The following is a 21,911-nucleotide window of genomic DNA, read 5'->3' as shown; positions in this document are numbered from 1 at the left end:
TATTGATAGGCGAAATTTGGTGACATAATTAGAGCTGGTATATGTTTTTATTTGCTTCTGTCAGTCAGTGGAAGCTCATGAATATTCATGAGCACTCCTGCACTGACATGTGCTAGAGGGAGGGCAGGGCTGAGAAAGGGGTGTGCCAGGGCTTGTGACAGGACATGAAGGGGCAGTGCCTTAGCAAATGGCTGTTAAAATAGAATACAAGAAAATTGGTCTTTCAAAGTTGTTTTTTTAAAAACAGAAAATGCTAAAAGTATTTTTTCTTACTACAGAACTGATTTATTAAAAAAAACACACATGCAGGATATTGACTGAACTGCAGCTTTAAATGCACCTTACATAGAGCATAGCGTACTTTTCCTTGATTTTGTAGTGGAAATTATTTCTGCTTATGTGCTATTGGTCTTGCTGATTGGGAAGCGATATTAAGATATAATATACAGTAGTGAAATATGAAGGTATATAAATGGGGTGGGGTGGCATTTCTTCTGTCTATTTCTTTAGACACATGAAAATTAGTTATTAGTCAGTCATTACAATTCTAGACATGTAATTAAAGAACTTTGCATTTAATAAGAAAATAACACTACTGGTATTAGTGTGAGCTTTTATTTAAATGCATACGCTTCTGAGTAAGGTCTGTATATAGGTGTGCCCATTAATTTCATTTTAACTAATAAAAATATCGCTTGGAAGCCACTTCACATGTCTCAGACAGCTCTGCAACCCTGCTTTTTTCCCCATTATCTTTTGGGCCTCGTCCTGGGTGGGAGCACGCTCGCTGGTGCTCGAGCGCCGTGAAGTCAGACGCTGGGCGATTCCTGGCCAGCTAGTTGCGTGCGTGGGGGGTGTGCCCGTGACATCTCGCGAGTGGTTCACCCTCATTGGCTGAACCGTGCATGTGACCAGTGCAAGCACGACAAATACAAAAAATATTTGTCTCATCAAGCATCGCGCCTCTGCACGCTCACAGCAATTTATTTCAATTGTTTTGATCGCTCGCAAGCTCTCAGCCTGGACGTGCCCTTAGCATACAGTGCATCCACTGCAGCCAGGGATTCTGGGAAATTACATGCAAATGAGTCCACATAAATAACAACAACCAAAAAAAAACACTCTTTGTATGATCTTTAATATCATGGTGTAAACGGTCCTGCTACTGTAAGTTTACAAAATGGGACAAGCGGAGCCCCTTACCGCAAAGGTCACGTTCCCATAGTATGGTACACCACCGTTCCTTCCTGCATGTATGTACCACCCCTGTACCGATCACTCTCGAGCAGACAGGAAACAAAGTGCACTGGCCCGCTTCCAGTTTTAGTGTTAGAAGTTGTTACACACCCACTCCTTTCATGGTCTTGGGAAGATTCAGTTCATAGAACGGTTGCTATGCCAGACCAGCACTCTACAGAAGAAAAAAAGAGGTTTTTCCAGCGGATGGTATTGTAACTTGTTCATTTTCTCTGGAACATGGAGGTGAAACTTCTTTTTCTCACAAACACACACGAAATCATTAATTTCTTCCCCTTCTCCCTCGTCGGTCCGCTCCAAGCTCCCTGCTGTGCGCGCGGCACCATTATAGACAGCCCACCTCAGCCAACTAAAACCACTGCGTGCACGCCCGCACTATAGAACCAGCCTAACGCAGCCCGCAGAGAACACGTTTTCTTCAGCGTGAATTGCATTTTAGGATAAAGCAAAACAGCAGCAATACGGGAATTTTTTTAGGGTTTTTTGGGGGGGAAGGGGGGTAAACTAAATTCAGTTCTGTCATATTAGTGATTTTTTATTTTTAAATTCAACTATTAATGCAATTTTTAATGCGTTTTAAAACATCCTTCGATTTTTTATAGCAGGTTTTAGCCCACCTCCCCAGCAGTGCAAGATCTTTGCAACACTTTCCCGTTTGTGATCATTTGTTGCCAATGTTCCCAGCAGCTTGAGCTGCACACCAACAATAGATAATGTTACCTTAGTAATGTAAGGATACATTGAATCACGGGCTGTTACACGGGCTGAAGCAGCCTTTATGTCAGCCAGACACTCAGGATTTTGACAGATTTATAACAGGAGCAGCAAACTGCTTTGGTAAGAATGTAGAATTATACTTTTTCACATGCTTTACATATACAAATAATTTTTTTAAAGAAAAATAAAAAGTTGGAAAGTAGTATGGCTTCTATAAATAGGGCGGGGAAAATCCACTCGTCCCAGAATCAGGGCACACGAGTGATGATGCAGCACACGCGTCACTGCAGGCTGTGTGAAGGCAGCGTGCCTTTCACTCTGCGCTGATTCCGCGATACTTGCGCCCCACTGAGATTGTAAGCTCTTCAGGCAAGAACTCCTTTTCCTAATGTGTAGTTGTATGCAGTGGTGGAACTCCCATATGTACAGCACGCTCAGCTGCACCAGGGCCCGGACTGATTAGCGGCCGATCCTCCCGGCCGCTCTGCAGGGTCAGAAAGGGATGATGTCACTGCTTAATATTGGCCCGTGTGACGTGGGACATTAAGCCACTATTTAGATAATCCCAATTAGCCAAGCCGGAGCTGCTATTGGCACCCCCTTCCGAAGTAGATCGGGAAGCAGGGGGGTCACAGGAGTGAAAATCAACACGTTCCGAGACTCACTGCTTCAAACCTCTTTATTTTTTTAAACAGGTCACTTGGAGGCCCCGCTCCTCAGGTAGGGTTCAGGGGGGCGAGAGAGAGCACAGTGTGGGGGAAGAATACAGAGCATTGCACATTGTGTTTCTTTTTTTAATAGTGGTGTGCAGTTGAACAGGGGGGGCCCAGCTAATATATTTCCACTGGGGCCCACAATTCAATAGTTCCGCCCCTGCTATTTTTGTATGAAGCTCTTATTCCTATTAGATCACCTGTGTTACTGCTGTGAAGCGCTATTCACATGGATGGCGCTATATAAAGAAATATATACATTACATACAGTCTGCCACTGCAGTCTGTCTCCCTATAGTGCAAGGCATAGTGGGGCAGAAGTATCAAGGCTCCGGCAGTGAGTGACAGGCACGCAGTCTTCACCAAGCCTGCAGTTCAGTGCCTTCAAGCCACGCCACACAGTGCAGAGAAAATGGGGCTCAGGGAACAGGGTGGGAATGAACAGGCGACAGAATGGTACAAAGTGTGTAAGGGCGAGTTCAAAGGAGGTGGGACGAGTGACGGTACAAAGCGCGGGGGGATGGTATGGGTACACTAGGTTGGGGGGGGGGGTGACTTTTTACCTGGACTGGTGAATGTTACAGATATTTTTCCAGCCTTGAGCATAACGGAACTTAGATGATGACCATAAATGCAGATTGTTGGTGTACAATGCACAAGGTCACGGGCTGGACATGTCCTTAATGTGTGAAGATCACAATTATTTATCAGCATATAGATACTTTATTTTGTAAAACAGAAAAGCAGTTCTGTTTGCAATGACTGATCATTAAAATATTATTTTCATAGTGGGGACCACACATACCTTAACAATAGTTGTGGTATCTTTATTGTATCACATACATGCAAACTGGTGATACAGAGAATTTGAAGAACGGTGTGGCATTATGTAGGAAAATGGTAGGGTACGCCATTTCTATGCTTCAGTATTAGGAGTCATGCAAGAAGTTGAATAGAGAGTTAAACAAAGTATGGAGAAAAGGTATATGAATGAAGTAGAAATAGCCGTGTTAGTCCAGTTGCGATAGTGCAGAGTAAATGTGTTCTTCAGTATTAGGCGATACCTTTTTTTATTTGGGCTAACAATAGATATTCTAAGACAAGTTTTCAAGTTCTCCCCTCTTCCTCAGGTCCCCAATACTGATTTACAAAGATTCCATGAGCTTAACATAGATTTACAAAAAGAAAAACAAGATTGGCATCTAAGGCAGATGATGCAAAGAAGGCATAAACAAAGACAGGGCAATAAATAGATGAAAGGGACAGTGAGACAGAACCATCCATCTGCAGTGTGCATGGGGGTGGGGATGCAGGTGGGTTAATGGTAAAATATATTTGCAAGAGACATTTTCCCCAAACCTCCAATCCTTGCATTCCAGCAACCGCCAAACCTCAGACAGAACTGAAGGACGCTTTTATTGGCACAAGACCATGCAGCAACACCCGCTGCAAACATATATGCCAAGATCCAACCGCTAGTCACAAACATTGAATGTTCTATGTCAAAGGAACATTTTGCTGCACACCAAGAAGTGTGGTATACTTGACTCAATGCAGCAAATGTGACCAAGGATGATGCTACATTGGCGTTTATGGCTGGTTTCACCAAACAAGAACGGACCTACACAGACACAATAACACGATGAAGAAGGGAGATACTGCACTCCAGTGGGACACCACTTCTCACAGCCAGATCATTCCATAAATTATTTAAAAATTCAAATCCTCAATGGAATGTTTAAAGGCACTCAAGAGGAGGCTGGGCTTGGACGCGAAGCCACAAGGAAGTGCCTGGGGAAAGCTCCATCCACAGCGCTGGTAAAGTACCAGCTGACCCCCCCCAAAAAAACAGGCTGAAAAGCTTTGAATTTAAATGGTGCAGTAAAGCCTTGAAGTATCTAGGAATATTTTTGACGAACGATTATTTAACTCTATACAGTGCTAATTTCCCAGGCCTCCTCAGGTCACTTAAGAATGACCTGGTTAGTTGGTCCTAACATAATATTTTCTGGATTTGCAAAATTAACTCAAATCAAGATGAATCTCTTCCCTAGAATTATATATTTGTTCCTCATTCATCTCATCCCCGTCCCGCTACGGGAAATTCAAGATTTACAGTCCCACATAAAATCCTTTATATGGAACAAGAGCCCTCGAGTGGCTTTGAGTGGCCAGAACCATTCTCAGCCAATCCAGACTGAACAGAGGTCTGGCTCTACCGTGCCTACTCTCTTATTATAAAGAAGCTCAATTTAGCCAGATTTTAGCCTGGCACTCAGATATACGAGGTAGGGGATGGGGTGGAACTGGGGGCGGACCTGCTGGCCCACCTGGAATTAAAATCAATTTTGTGGTCCCTTAAGATCTCCCAAAAGAAAGCAAGTGGCTGTTTACCCTCGATATCTCACAATTTGAGTTTGTGGAACAAAAATTAAAAAAAACTCTAAGATCACTCTTGATAGATCAGGTGTGACACCCCTATTTTTTTTAACCCAGAGTTCTCCCCGGGTATGGCATGGTCGATTTTTGAAGCATGGAGATCGATGGGATCCATAGGATAGTAGACGTTATGATATGGACAAAGCAAAGGTCCTTTCTTTCACCACCCTCAGACCGGTGTGACCTCCCAAGTGGCGAGATTTTCAGGTACCTTCAGATTCAGGGTTTTGTTCAAGGTGGAGGCCTAGCTCCACCCATGACTTTTTTCGAGACACTGTGCTGCAAGGCTCCAAATCAAAGGGGGTCGACTTCGATCATTTATTCTTCAATCTTTTCTCCCGTCTCTGGAAAAAGAATACCCTATTTTAGCACAGTGGGAAAGAGACCTAAACCAAACTCTAGAACCAGAAATATGGGGGGGAAATATGTGAAACAACGGCCACAAGCTCTACATGTACACAGATCAAAGAAAATGCTTACAAATTATTATAGAAGTGGTACCTAACCCCGGAGCGTCTGGTCAAGATGTACCCAGGAACGTCCCTTATGTGTCCTAAGGGCTGTGGCCAGCGCACCCAGTTTATTCATATGTGGTGGTAGAGATCTGGAAGAGGGTAAATAGGCTGACGCAGAGAGTTCTGGGTTTTGACTTCCCTCTCGACCCATGGGTATGTCTTCTAAACAAACCTCAGGAGAATATGTGAGATTTGTGTGTGCAGTGCACAGCCAGAGGGAGGATAGCAGGTCTGGCAAAAAAATCTTTATTAAAGTGTCATAAAAACAGAAGGCTGCAACCTTCTACGCGTTTCGTGCACTCAGATGCACTTTATCAAGAAGTGAATACAGCATGAAATAACCATTCTCAGGAGAATATGGACAGTTCCCCAAACAAACTTATTAACCATATAATGACAGCAACACGCTGTGCCATAGCAGTGGCTAGGATAAGCCCGAACCTGCCGGTTCTCAACCAAATAAAAAACAAGAATCTGGTACTTTTAAAATGGAAAGACTTACTGGGATTCTGGGTGACTTGCTCAAAATGTCAGAAAGTATGGCAGCCATGGCCGATTTATGAGGCTCAACACGGAAGGACACCCCCCTCCCCCCCATAAACCAATCCAATATTCTCCAGTGAAGACACAGAGGGGTATGATTTAATTGGAAGTATATGTTTATATTTATTTATTTCTGTATTCCCCCCCCACCCCCCTCCCCCATTGTTGGAAAAACTTAAGTTTTTTTATCAAGTATAAAAAATAAAAACCGCTCAAGAATAGAAAACATTTGAACTCAAAATGTTAATGCACGGACACTAAAACGAGAGGACTTCCTGCTATAGAGTTTTTAATACGCTATCATAATTTTCTGTAATGTTTCTGCCTGCTTGTGTGTGTATTTTACAATGAACCCCCTCTGCCACCCTGCATCCCCACCCCCGTGCACACTGCAGATGGATGTATTGTATGGTGGTGTGTCTCAGTCATCCATTTATTGCCCTGTCTGTTTGTTCCTTTAGAACACATGTTTCAGATGGATCTGTGATGCCTGTTGAGGTTCTCCTATTCTTGGTTATATCGGTCTGTGTTGAGGGCCAGTGGTTCTGCTTTTTAATCCAACACTATTTCCATAAGCGGATATCCCAACCATTCTTAGAAATGTCGTTCTTATATGAATATTAATATTTTTTTACTTTTCTACATATTACCTTCTATTTACTGGTTTTACAACTACACGTTAACCTGTTATTTATAGCTTTCCCATCCATTGTATTGCACAATTGGCACTCTATTAATAAATAAATGGAAATCAAAAGATCATTCTTTTTTGGAAACGTTATAAGGTGACAAATTGTGTATAAAGTTATCATTTCTAACAAACTCCCACTTTTTGCCCTTTTATTTCTAAAATAAAATATTTTTTATAATTATTAATTGGCCATAATTTCGGAGAAATTAGGTTTCCGAGTTAAAATGGAAGTTTAAATTCATTATTAGTTTTAAGTGCTGCTATACCAATATAATTCTATTTACGTGCACTATGATCTGCCAAACCCAGGCAATATCACAAATCAGAAGACTGAAGCAGTACGCAATTGTTCCTTCATGGCCTTTTCATAAGCAGGTTATTCAGTAAGCACAGTGAATTTTCCCAACCAGAAATTTCCCTGGGAATACGTGTACACACACTATTTAATCTATAATGATACTTAGCAACAAGTAAATAAAAATAGAATAGCAAATAGCAAATAGCACAACGATACATAACAATTAAGTCACAAATCAATTAAAGTCACCCATGCATGCCTACACAGATGGAACATTTTAAGCAGATATTACTCACTGTAGATGTCGAAATGATTCTTAAGAGACTTACGATGTAGATTACGTTGAGAACGAGAAAAGATTGTATATCTGATGAGCATCTGGCCCAGCAGCAAGAATTAAAAAATAAATTTCTTAGGAACTTGACCACCAGTCCATATTAACCGCTACACCAGTGGTGCTTCAGCATAGGTGGCTCAACTAGTCCCTGCTTCAGCACAGGTGGCTCAATCAGTGGAAGTCTTTGACTGAGCCAATGATTGAGTCACATGTGCTGAAGCTTGGATATCCTGAAAACCTGAACTGTTGGAGGGGCTTGAGGACTGGAGTTAAGCGTAGTATAGCACAGGGATGCTGATGTACTAGGTACATGCGCTTGTTTTCATGGGGTTAATGATGCTAGCCCAATCGAAAAAGTGGAGCCCCATCCATTTCCGGCTCCTGGAGCGATCACAGGACCACAAAGTTCCATGGGTTTGTTGACACTGGTGCACATACATACAAGGGAAATGGATGATGAAAGGCTAGATGGATGCACATTCATAGTCACACCCAGGACACAAAGAGGAACCATACGTCTCCAAATACAAAATCTGAGACATCAGTGAAGGACACTCACCTGGACTAACACAGGTCTATCGGGTGGACAAAAATCTTAAAATAAAAATAAATGCAGAGCAGACAGAATGTTTCGGAGCTAGAATAAAGAGGGGAGAGCATGGGTGGTGTCACAGCTCTCAATCCCATCAGCAGCTCCGTGTGCATCTCACTCACATAGACACAGTCTAACACACACCGACACTCGCCCCCCTACCCAAGCACACTAATCACCCAAAGCACCCCACCACAAGTTAACTGCAGGGACATGGTCCGAACGCGCTGCGCCCAACTCTGCTGCCAAACTAAGCGGCGCAGTGATGACCGGTCACTCATGCTTTGCGCTAGCATTAGTATAGCACGACTGAGCGTGCAGCTGCCGGTCACGGTGGTGACAGGTCAGTCAGCGCCAGGCCGGAACATTTAGGCGCGGGATTTTTCCATCCCTGCAGCAAGACAAGTATATACACTGCTGTAATTCTCTGAGCTTATACCGAAAAGCTGCAACATACCGAAGCAATGTAAATGGGCTGTGCACATTGGTGACATATTTGTCATTTTAGAGATATAGATATACTGTATAGATATGGTAAACCCTCAAAACATTGTTACATAGTAACAGTTTTAGAACGCTCATGAATATTTTATTGTATCTGCATATTGGTTTGTTTTTGCTGCAATACTACTAGTGAGAACAAAGAGTTAACAAGAGAGACATTTTTGATGGCCCCACGTAGCTGTATAAAATGATAAATATACTCTTTGCCCACACACAGAATGTAACCCCTTTTCAAACTAGTTAAAGCAATTCTGGGATGCACAGCGACAATGATTAGGCCTTCAACGCGTTCAATGCACAGAGACAAGAAAACTGTTGAGTATTCTGTTTATAGCATCCAAAGACACCAAGCTACAGTGTGAGCGTGATAAGCCGCTTTAACAGGATATTGATCAATCTGGTTAATGACTTGTTTATGAGTTCAATCAATCAGGATGATAAAGCTCAGTCACACACCCAGAGCCCCACGTGGGGTTTGCACCAATAGAAAGCTGTGTGCGTGTGATTAGAAGGCATGTTATCTGGTGTCTCCGGGACTCACAGGAAACATATCAATACTGTATGCAAGTTTCAGCCGGCAACCTTGTTCTGTGAGTGAGGAAGATGACCATTACACAGGCCTTTCATGTAGGGTTATGATGAGATAATTAACTTTATCTTTTGTTGAAACAAAAGAATACATTTAGTCTTCTCCACTGATTCAGCTTAAAAAAAAAAAGTATTGTTTAATAATTTTATTGCGTGACAAAAAAAAAAATTGTCATGTATGTCTTTATTTATATAGCGCCATTAATGAACATAGCGCTTTACATGTGACAATCATACAAATAACAAATAATACAAATAACAGATCATGGGAATAAGTGCTTCAGTCATTAAAGTGACATTTAGGAAGAGTAGTCCCTGCTCCGAAGAGCTTACAATCTAATTGGTAGTTAGGAAGAACGTACAGAGACAGTAGAAGGGCATTCTGGTAAGTGCGTCTGCAGGGGGCCAAGCTATATGCATCATTTGTCTATTATTAGCCAAGGTGCTACTCATATGCTTCTTTAAGCAAGTGTGTCTTAAGGTGGATATGCTAGTCGGGTACTGAGGGGAAGGGCATTCCAGAGGTGTGGGGCAGTCAGTGAGAAAGGTTTAAGGTGGGAGAGGGCTTTAGATACAAAGGGGGTAGAGAGAAAGCATTCTTCAGCAGAACGCAAAAGTCGGGATGGTGCATAGCGAGAAATTAGGGCTGAGATGTAAGGAGCGGCAGAAGAGTGTAAAGCTTTAAAAGTGAGGAGGAGAATTGAGTGCGAGATGCGGGATTTGATAGGAAGCCAGGAGAGTGATTTGAGCAGGGGAGAGAGAGACAGATTTAGGAGAGTGGAGAAATTCTGGCAGCAGCGTTTAGGATAGATTGTAGGGGAGACAGGCGAGAGGCAGGGAGGCCGGACAGCAGGAGGTTACAGAAATCGAGACGTGAGAGAATGAGGGCCTGAGTCAGTTTTAGCAGTCGAGAAACAGAGGAAAGGGCGTATCTTTGTTATATTGCGGAGGGGAAAAAAACGACAGGTTTTAGATACGTTTCGAATTTGAGGAGAAATGTAAGAGAGTAGAGTGTGACCCCTAGGCAGCGTGCTTGGGCTACTGGGTGAATTATAGTACTTACAACAGTAATGTGGAAGGAGGTAGTAGGGCCAGGTTAAGGAAGAAAAATGATGAGCTCAGTTTTTGCCATGTTAAGTTTAAGGCAGCGGAGGGCCATCCAGGATATCGCAGAGAGACATTCAGAAACTTGGTCTGTATAGCAGGTGTAAGGTCAGGGGTAGAAAAGTAAATTTGTGTGTCGTCAGATAGAGGAGGAGGTGTTAGCAGAAAAGACACTGAAAGTACGATGGGAGAGGTAAGAGGAGATCCAGGATAGAGCTTTGTGTAATAAAAACAGGACTTGTTTAAAATGAAGGCGTGGACTACACTTATTTTGTTTGTTGGTATACTCTAGGGGTGCGTCAGGTTTTCAGGATCTTGGTCTTTGATTGAGTCACCTGTGTTGAAGCTGGGATATCCTGAAAACCTGACCTGTTAGGCTGGACTTGAGCACCCCCTGGTCTACGCTACCGATTTGTGGTGGTGATCAGGAAATCCACATTGTACTATTCCTGCCACTTTCTATAGTAATAGCTTATAATCCATTCACAAAGTGATATTCTGCCCATTAAAGAAGGTGGTATGCCCATTAGAGCCACTCTTGATTACACCCTGTAACAATGCTCTGTATAATGACCTATTCTTTTTTTAGTAACCCTATGTGTTACCAGATGACTGTGGCAGTGAAGTGGTTAATGCGGCAGAGATGTCACCAGTACAGAGCTGGGAGCTGCAGGGGTGATGACGGGAAGGGTCAGAATGCATGTGACGTCCTCATTGTAGAGGTCGAAGTCATTAATCACATACTTTGAGTACTCAAGAAAAGGCGATTAAATGTTTTTTTGGACAGGAAAAATTGTGTATTTAAAAAAGGAAGGTATTTTGATGACAAGTTCTGAAGATTAGGCGTCTGTAATAAATCCTTGGAATATTTTCTCTTTACTAAACCTATTTTCATGAACAAATGAGCTGTAGATATAGGGGTTACACCGAATCTTAGATGGCTACAGGTACACAGACAAGTTATGGGGAGCCAAAAAGTGACAAAAAAAACGTTCAAGCGAACAGATCACAGCAATACTAAACAACACTTTCCTATGAGCATATTCACCCATCCCGTTCAGGTAATCCACATTTATGTTAATAAGTAGCAAGAAAGGACACCGTGTGTGCTCATTTGCATGGCCCAGAATCCCTGGCTGCAGTGGAAGCACTGGATCCGGTGTGATTACTATTATTTGCAAGGCCGCAACCAGCTTTCCCCGGGGCCCTGGAGTTTCCACTGGGGCCATCCCTCACCCCGCTCGTGCCCCTCCCCCCCACCCTATCTCTCTCGCCTTTTCCCCATCCTAACACAATAAATCCCCCCCATCCTAACACAATAAATCCCCCCCCCCCATCCTAACACACACTCCTCGCCATGGGGAAAGTCGCGTGCGAGTGGGGCAAACACCGGAAGCCAGGCCCACTGAAAAGGGTGGAGGGGGGGGAGGGATGGAAAGTGAGGGGTCAGTCCACTGCAAGAGAAGAGAGCAGGGCTCCGGATCTGAGGCCCAACTTCCAGTGCCGGCCAAACCCCCTGCAGCCGCTGGGTCCGGAACAGTTGTCCCGGCTCTCTCCCCCTGTCGGTGGCCCTGAGCATTTGTCAAATACGAACATACTCCGTAGAGCATAACAATGGGGGAACAGTGTGACATCAATTACATAATCTGAATGACATACAAACAAGCTCAAACAGGTACAGAAGGTAATGTGGGCCATGCTTGTGAGAGCGTACACTCTAGTCAATGACAGCCACCTGTGCTGAAGCAAGGATATCCTTAAAACCTGACCTGTTGGTGGCCCCTTGAGGAATGGAGTTGGCCACCTCTACTCTGGGGGTATAAGGACAATGGGGAAACACAAGGTAGCGGCTGCTCATTGTGTGGCGGAGTATGGTCACCTCGCACAACTGGTCCCATTAAGGTCATGGGGGGTGGGGGGTAGATAACAGGATAAATGGTGTAAGGCATGTTTGCGGGAGCTGTCAGATGTAAATGCGTTCACAAGTGTTCTCTATCATTAGGTGGCTGAAGGAGTGGCTCAGTGAGTAAAGACACTGACTGGCACCGAGTGTGAAGCAGGGGAACCTGGTGCAATTCCTGGAGTCGGCTCCTTCTGACCTTGGGCAAGTCGCGTTATCTCCCTGTATTTCAGGCACCAAAACAGATTGTAAGCTCCATGGGGCAGGGACTGTGTCTGCAAAAATATGTCTCTAAAGAGCTACGTAAAACTAGCAGCGCTATACAAGAACATGCGATTATAAAGTGAAGGTTTTCGAACCTGTAACACATTCTCTACTATTTGTAACTTTTTCATTATTCCAGATTTGTTATACAGGCTTCAAAACATACATTTGAAAAGCTACATGCAAACTATCCCATAACATACAATATGCTAACTGAGGAATGAATTCAGCACTCATTTCTAAAAGATAATGATCATATCTATTGTATACGTGCGATAACCAAGTAAAAGCCCCAATATAGAACAACTGATGCGGTCAAAAAAATATATTTATTATTTACATGAACATTTCTCCAGAAATCAACCAAAGAATCGCAAAGGCATCGTAAGAGTTAATGATCATACAAAAAACAAACTGGAAACGCAGACAGACGCACGCAGAGACACACACACACACACACACACACAGGCAGAGACACACACACACACAGGCAGAGACACACACACACACAGGCAGAGACACACACACACACAGGCAGAGACACACACACACAGGCAGAGACACACACACACACACACAGGCAGAGACACACACACAGGCAGAGACACACACACAGGCAGAGACACACACACAGGCAGAGACACACACACAGGCAGAGACACACACACACACAGGCAGAGACACACACACACACAGGCAGAGACACACACACACAGGCAGAGACACACACACACACAGGCAGAGACACACACAGGCAGACACATGCAGGCAGGCACACACACACAGGCAGAGACACACACAGGCAGAGAAACACGCAGGCAGACACACACACACAGGCAGAGACACACACACACACAGGCAGAGACACACACAGGCAGACACACACACACACACACTATTGGGCTTACTAGAAGAGGAATGCAAATGCACTGACACCTAAAGAAAAGCTGTATTATTATAGTGAGGAAAAATGAAACCTTAATAGAGTGTGTGGGCCGCTTCCGGATCCCAGGAACCTGCATACGCACGCACAGATAAACAAGAGAACAGATGTTCTGCGGCTTACACTTGTACATATCCCTTACAATGGATATTGGAGCAATAATAAGTCGCAGTTAAACATGTAACATTCCTCTATTGTGAAACATGAGAACATGGGCGCCCAAACTGGGGGGGGCATGACTTTTTTGGGGGTTGGGACAGCACTTAGAGGCCCTGCGCTCTTCCCCACAGCATTGGGAGCGCACAAGGCCTCCGTAAGTTCCCTTAGGCCGGCAAAACAGAAATTATACATACCCGGAAAGCGCTTATACCAAGCGCGACGGTCGCTCCGCTTGCTACTGCAATGCGGGCGACAGTGGAAGTGTTATGCACATTTGTTTTCTGCAGTTCGGCTGTATAATCGCAGCCTTACCTCGTCTCCGGAGACGTGTAGCCATGGCAACGCGGCATCACATGACATTGTGATGTCTGAATACGCCAGAGAAAAGGTAAAAGGATGGGGGGAGCAGGGAAAGAAAAAGTTTTGCACCCCTGTATAGAAGACCAGTCCGTAAGGTTGCAGCCCTGTATAGAAGACCAGTCCGTAAGGTTGCAGCCCTGTATAGAAGACCAGTCCGTAAGGTCGCTCTTTGGAGCTCAATGAACCAGTAGCAGTGATATAATTAACAATGTAATGGGGAATAGCAGGACTTTGGAAACATGGCCCAATATGAGCATAGGAAAAAAATAAATTGGAGTTAAAGTTTCCGTTTAAAGCACCAATGCCCACACCTAGCTTTCCCTTTAACGAGTGGGGCCGGATGTCCTCCACAACTGGTCAGCACTATATTCAGCTACGGGGATCCTCACAGGTCCCAAAGTACTTAAACATCAGTGAAGATACTGGTATTAGAGTTCCTGGTTCTTGAAGGGGATTTAAATGGTCCTCCTCCAATGGGAAGCCGCAGTTTATGACATTCTGTTTTCCCATTAGTCCTGAAATTTGGCAGCCATTTTGTTTCCCCGCAGAGATTTTAACTCTAACTTCAGCGGCAAGTATCTTAAGAACCAGGGGCCCTCCTGAAACTGAAAAGAACTGGGTTATCATGTGAAAACTAGGGTAAAAGGGAAAACAAAAACATACTTATTTGCTTCTATAAAAACGCACCAATCATAATCAATGGAGACTAGCAAGTGCATCTCTAAAAGCAGGGGTGGGCAACTGCATTCCTCAAGGACCATCAACAGGTCAGGTTTTAGGATATCCCTGCTTCAGCACAGGTGGCTCAATCAGTTGCGCACACGCACACATCTAATACTAATGACATGTTTATATTGTTGCGTTAAGGTCCCAATCCCTGCAGAGAGACTTGTGTCATGGGGTAAATTTTCTATTACTCAGGGTAAATTCATTATTCAGTATTAGGTGATATCAATTGTTAATCCAAAAAAAAACCCATCACCAAAATACTGAAGAACTCATTTACTCTGCACTATCGCAACTGAACTAACACGGCTATTTCTACTTAATTCAGATACTAAGGCCAAGATCCACAACGCTCCGCCAAGTCGCTTAATGGGACGTTATTGATGTAGCCAGGTCCAAAGTTCCGCCCCAACATCCGCTGCAGTTGGGAGCGTTAGGCAGAGTGGCAGCGAGTGCTCCGTTACTTGGGAGGCTCCGCGGCAGCCCGAACGTTTAGGGCGCCGCCATTTTGAGGTCCGTGCATGCGCAGGAAACATGGTATGCGACAGTGCTCCGGGCAGTTTGCGCATGCGCAGGGAGTTAGCACGGTAGCACGCGAAGCCCGGACATATCAGAGAAGGCTAGAGCAGGGGACTATAAGTCCCATGAGTGCTAGGACTGACCACCTGATGCCAGGGAGCCAATAGGGCACTAGGATCCTAGCAGGAAGGGAATTTGAGGTTGCGCAGGGGAGCACGTTGGTCAGTTAAGTGCAGGAAGGGAAGGGGGTAGGAGCTGCCTGTGTAAAGAGGCAAGTAGCCTATACACTAGGCCAGAGAATCCCCCTAGGCCCCAGGTAGGCCCTGAGTAACATACAGCTTGTGGTTGCTGTAGGGACAGGCTCTAGAATAGGGAACCTGCCCCATTAGTGTTTATAGGGACACAGCATTTCCCTAACAGAGGTTTGGGACCAGGTCTCTTCAGAGACAGATATAATATCCAGGTGGGATCGCCCTGGAAGGACGCGTGTCTGCAGATCCTTTGTGAACTTGTCTGCTGGCCCGAGCGCTGCAGGTAACCACACACACCAAGTGCACCAACTATAATACTCTCTTCATAGTGGCCGCGCGGTCACCACACACTGGGGTTTGGATGTGGGACATTTAACACGGTGTTTGCGAGACGCTTTGGGTAGTTGTGTCTCTAGTGGGATGGAGTATGTGATGTGTATGCATATAAGGTCACTGTGTATTGCTAGTAAAGGTACTTGTTATTTTACATCCAGTGTGTATATCATCATTGTATTGCTGTCCTGTGAGAGGCAACTCCCACTCCATTGGGATCCCTCCCCCGTGCAGATGCTGCATCTAGTCAAGGTAATATATCGCCCCAGGCTCTCCGTGGCAGAGGCTCAGGCCCTGCGAGCCAACAGGTTAACAACAGCATTAGCAGCCTCTCTGTGTTCAATGGGAAACAAGCCTACATTGAGAAACACTTTTAACGCGCTACTAGCCAAGAAAACTGTTATTAGTTAGGACACCGATCACAGACATTGAGTTAGGTTAACATAAACATTAAGCCTAACCATGCATCTGAAAGGCCCATAACGTAACCAAGTCCTGCTTTCTCGCGTAAAGAGAATTGTGTTAACTATTACAGTGATAATTACATGCACATTATGTGTTACAATAACAGTGCATATCCACAGAAGTCTGTTACATTAGGCCCTACCTAAAGATGTCATTACTCACATCCAGAACCTGTAATAGAACATTTAAAGGGTCTGGATGGGCGAAACGCCACCGCTAAGCATAAGTTAGGCTTGTTATATAGTTGGCACGCGAATGCTCATGCACGGGAAGCACACTGTGTGTACAGGTCTGTGCTTTGAGCGACAGGTGGGTGTGGCTATGACGCACACGGGTTCACTTTTCTTTTACACCTGACCATTAAGACCATTGCTAAAATAAATCTTTTGTGCTCTCAGCCAATACTGCGCTTGCCCAGTGCATTACCCCTGGGGTGCCAGCCACAACATCTTGTATTGTCTACGTTTTAGGAACTCCTCACATACTGCAGAAGAGTATACAGTCCCAATGGATTACTAATACTCAGAGAAAATATCTTTTAGTTAAAACAGGATTCTTTTGGCTAAGAAAATTTTGTTCTTCCCATGAGCACAATAGAGCCATCCAGGAGTTGTTTGCAACTGCTGAAGTTTACATGGACCCTTTGTACACACACACACACATACACACACACACACACACACACACACACACACACACACACACACACACACTTCTCAGAGTCTTTCCCCCGATCGGCCGGATTCACGCTCACACGTGCGGGCCTAGAACGGCTGGCTAACCACAGCCAAATATATGTGCTGTGCGCACATGGCGGACCAAGCGCGCGCACTATATTACGGGCATTACAGTAACGTTGCTTTATTTCCATCATTACTTCACTTTCCTCCTGTCTCAACTCAAGTTAATGACCTATATCAGGTTCTGGATCAGAGAAACACTAAAGACATACTTAATACCACATTACTGGAAGAGACACTATGCTACGATAACATGATGTTAAGCCTATGCCAATGCGAGGAACGGCCATTGATTTTGTATAGAATTCGTTTTCAGGATACGCGTTAGCCTCGTGGAACAGAACGTCCGTTCTGGTTTTAGGCAACGTCACATTAGCAGCCCGGGCTTAACAGATCTTTGTGGACCTGGCATAGTCTTGAAAAGCAGGATACAATAAAATGATCCTGAATGTAACCTGTAGAGCCCCAGCACAGACCAAACAAAGATGTGACACCGTAAGATTTTACACTTTCACGGCCCGAGAACCAACCCCACAATGCACATTTTACGCACAGAGTTATTCAGTTCAACATCATTTGAAGGAAATTAGACCATTGTGAGGGTCCAATGTTAGAAACTTTCCCCCAGGGGATTTAAAATCATACTGTAGGAGAGATGTACGGAGATTTAAACCAGTGCTACACTCCTCAGGTGGGCTCATTACTAGACCAGTCTTCCTGCAGAAGAGGATTACCCACTATCTACACGATCTGTGTCTAACTGGTCAACACCCAACAGCTCTATTTGTTGGTAACAGGCTTGCCCCTCTTACACATATCCTAAATCAAGAAAGGGGAACGAATCAGTGCGCATAATGCAGTGTTTTTCAACACGGGGCATCGCTAAAGGATTCCCTGCAATGTTCAGGTCATTGGGAGATTGTATCAAGTAGAGCAGCGGTGTACAAACTGAGAGGCGCCCCCCCCCCCCCCCGGGGGAGCAGGAGATTTGTCTGGGGGGCGTGGGCGTGGGCGGTTGCAGAGGTCCAGCGCTCCTCCCCAAGGCATTTAAATTAAATGCCGGGGATCGTGTGTAGCCTCTGCAACAGTAACATTTACCGGGATTCAGACGGTGACGTCACGTGACCCCGGAGCATCATTTGACGAAGGTAGTAGAGAGGGTGCGAGACCAGGGAAGGCCAGGCAGGGGGGCGCAGCTTCAAAAGGTTTGCGCTCCCCTGAAGTAGAGCAAGTAAAAGATACCACTTGTGAGCACATTCACACTTCTCAGACAGGTTTACAACCCTGCTTTTCCCCATTATCGCCTACAATATGCTTCCACTGCAGCCAGGGATTCTGGGTAATGACATGCAAATGAGCACTCCATGAGTCACTCTTTACTTCTTATCCATTTTAACATGGACCATTATGAGCCCGGATCCCCCAGCCTGCCGCATTACACAACTTTTCAGCACAGACCTTTAAGAGGTGCATAGCCAGTAAACCTACTCACAGACATCTGTTTCGAGCTATTGTATCTCAGTGTGAGGATGGATAACTGGCTTTGAAGTGTGATCTCAGACAAGCCATTAGAGAGGGTTGGGGTTCCTTACAATGTATCTGATCTCAGGCGCGCTATTAGAGAGGGTTGGGGTTCCTTACAATGCATCTGATCTCAGGCGCGCTATTAGAGAGGGTTGGGGTTCCTTACAATGCATCTGATCTCAGGCGCGCTATTAGAGAGGGTTGGGGTTCCTTACAATGCATCTGATCTCAGACGCGCCATTAGAGAGGGTTGGGGTTCCTTACAATGCATCTGATTCGATAAACACTATTAGAGAGGGTTGGGGTTCCTTACAATGCATCTGATCTCAGAAGCGCTATTAGAGAGGGCTGGGGCTCAACAATTTCACATTATAGGGTTCCATAACCACCCAAAAAAAAAGGTTAAAAAATACTGGCGCAATGTAACTCAAAGAAATAGAAGAATAGGGAGTGCAACCAGTGCTCTGTCTTATAGAGAGATGAGGCACAAGATGATTGGAGGAGAGGGTGTGTTTTATACTATTTATACCATTGCAAGTCGCTTCCTGTGCCTGAGCTGCAGCCTGCCAGCAAACGCCCGGCTTCTGCTGATCGGAAGAACCAGTCATTTAGGTCACCGGATTCCCACTACTAGTGCAGCATGTCAGGCTGTGAGAGGGTCAGCACCACCCAGGACTGACGTGAACTAACAGCAGCACAACTTTCACTGGGCTAAAAGATAGGTGGCTGCCTGCTCCAAAAAACCCACACAGAAAAACCTCCACAGGACGTTTCTTACAAATCGTTCAAGTGAACTTAAGTAAATGCACGCAAATGACTGTGTGCTGTAATGCATGTTGTGCTCACTCCAGACCTTAAGGCCACCCCCAGCCACAACAGGACAGGTTTTCAGGATATCCCTGCTTCAGCACAGGTGGCTCAATTAGTACCTGCTTCTGTACAGGTGGCTCACTAAATCTTTAACAGAGCCACCTGTGCTGAAGCTGGAATATCCTGAAAACCTGACCTGTTGGAAGGGCATGAGGACTGAGTGGAGCACCCTTGCTGTAATGAATCCACACGGTTAGTTAGAAGGGCTAACATACAGCTAACATACAAGTTCAACGACAAAACATGTGCGATTACTAGAAACACGTTTTAACCCTTTCTGTTGCCAAGGACCAGCAACGCCAGTGTACTCTGGCAGCGAGAAGGTTAACTTTGCTTTAATTTTACATTGTGCCTTCTCCACAGTACTCTAAATCTACCCCACCATTTCCATATCGCTGTGACGCCTTCGCTAGCAACCAACACAGGGAAATAGTCCGAACCGCTCGGATTGTACCCTATATAAAATCATTAGGGCTGATGGAGTTCCCACAACAGGGCTGGCACACTCCAGTCCTCAAACAAAATGATAACCACCTGTGCTGAAGCAGGGATATCCATAAAACATGACTTGTCAGTGACCCCCAATCTGCACGATTATTACAATATGGAAAGGACAACGGAGAAACAGAATTAGAACGTAAAAGATCAAATCTGTTCAGTATAGTAAGATATTTAACATGCTTTCACCAAACTCCAGCAAGCTTTCCCTCTGTATTACACCTACGCTAGGTGTGCAGCGGAAGGAAACATTCTGCAATGATGCAGTCATGAAACAACAAATAAAATAAACACTCCTAATCATATTTAACCAATTCAGATGCATTGCTTTCCTTGAGAGAGAACGGACTGATTGAACCGTACCTACATTTAAATGTGGTCTCCCAGCAGAGATACAGCCAAGAGAGCCGCAAAACTCAGCCACATCTCAGCACGGCAAGCTGTGCCAGACCTCTGCACAGACACATCTGAGGCTCACATGGGAAAGCCTGCGATGTGCACGGGTGTTACCCGTTCCTCTGGCAATCCAGCGTCTATTACAAAATCAGGTGTGAGGAAGCGTGCTTCAACAGAGAAGCAGCCAATCCGAGAGATCCCATCCCACAGAACAGCCCACCACACCACACATGAGTAACTAGGCATGTTCAAAATAACCATATCGGTCCTGGGAACGAAAGAAAACAATTGGACTCTCTGCAGCTTGAGAAGATTTCTATATATAGATATTGTGCTACTAAAAACGTCCCGTACCACAGAGCACACTAAAATGTAACAATGCCTCCCAATCAGGTGTTTCAGACCAGGACACTTGAAAATAGTCCCAAGTTTGGCATCTATTTTTCTTAAAGTAGCAATCACAGCGTTTTTTTTATTTTATTTATTTTTTAAACCAATTCATTCAGGATTTAAGCAGATCATCTACGGAGCTGAGCCCCATTAAATGGTCAGCTCCAGGGACCCCCTGCTTCCAGAGATACTTACTTCCGAAGGGGGTGCCGTTATCTCTTTGCATTGTAAAATTCCGCGTCGCATGGGCCAATAGGAAGCCGCACCAAATGACGTCACAGCTTGCTACCGGCCCGTAGGACGTGGGAACTTTGAAAAGCGGCCATAATGTGAACCCCAGAGCGGGTATCGCCACCGCAACAGATGTATCCATCTACAGAAGCTGGGTCCCGCGGGGGCTTAAATGAATGGGGTCCAAAGGCCCCCAGCATCAATCCTGTGCAAAATAAGTTGCACACCCCTGAGCTAAGACTTTGGGGTTTGTGTATTCAGCAAGAGATTGCACATGCAGAGTCCTTTCTTGCCGCTTACCTTTATTGTCTCTTTGATAAGGACAGAGTGAGCCGACGGTAAATAAAAACACTTGATTGCCAAACACTCCCCTATTCAGAAGTCCCTAAAAATGCCAATTTGTCATTCATTTTCAAGATAAACAAGATCAACTCAAATCTTTTTGACTTGTACAGTTACATTGGATTTAAGGAAACCAATGAGATTACTAAATCGTCCTTTCATCACGTTCAAAGCTGAATGTACTTATAGGGTGCGCCTCTCTCCCAAACACTCCCGCCCATGTTTAGTTTAGGAATCACTTAAAGCAGCAGCCCCACCACAATTTCTTAGCATTTCTATGTTATGCTTACCTACAGAGCTATCTCCTCGACCTGACCACTCCGTCGTTTTTATTTATATATTTGTTTTAAATCTGGTGCTACAGGAGATACAGTACAGGCGTTTAAAATCTCAAGTGTCCACGAGGTTTACATCAAGCTCTTCCCAGAGCAGTCTAAAGGTTACCAAGGTAATCTCAAAGTCGGGATTTTTTTTATCTCTCTAAATATCTCTATATTATTTAAATTCCATTTTTTTTGTTGGGGGGGGGGGCATACTTGGGGTCACGATACCAACACACGATACCAACATTAGAGGAATTAAACTAATCTAGGCTTCTGGTACAGGAGGGGGTTGCGGCCTCCTTTCTGCTGTTTTTGTCTCAAACTTCTATATTCCCCTTTTACATTGTTACATATACACAGTGAATCACTATGCAGCCAC

General features: G+C 44.7%; 1 protein-coding gene across 6 annotated transcripts in view; it reads right to left on the bottom strand.

Moving 5' to 3' along the window:
• The window catches only part of GRAMD4 (GRAM domain containing 4), a 119,456-nt gene that overhangs the window by 87,706 nt on the left and 9,839 nt on the right, over positions 1–21,911 (bottom strand). Inside the window, exons 1-2 of one of the 6 annotated variants that reach the window (XM_075599792.1) lie at positions 20,218–20,393; positions 5,338–5,470 (exon numbers count right to left, since the gene is read on the bottom strand). The exons of 2 other annotated variants lie outside the window; for them this stretch is intronic. Coding sequence is in view for 1 of the 4 variants with exons in the window: in XM_075599790.1 (XP_075455905.1) it covers positions 20,218–20,219 (2 nt within the window). In the remaining 3 variants the exon portion in view is untranslated. Of the gene's footprint in view, positions 1–5,337; positions 5,471–20,213; positions 20,394–21,911 lie in introns of those variants that run through there. 3 more of the 6 variants (XM_075599791.1, XM_075599793.1, XM_075599790.1) reach the window with 3 other exon arrangements.

The sequence above is a fragment of the Ascaphus truei genome, chromosome 5 (assembly GCF_040206685.1).
Source record: "Ascaphus truei isolate aAscTru1 chromosome 5, aAscTru1.hap1, whole genome shotgun sequence".
NCBI lineage: Eukaryota > Metazoa > Chordata > Amphibia > Anura > Ascaphidae > Ascaphus > Ascaphus truei.
Note: the sequence above shows the minus strand (reverse complement) of the source record. Positions and strands in the feature narration are given on the sequence as shown.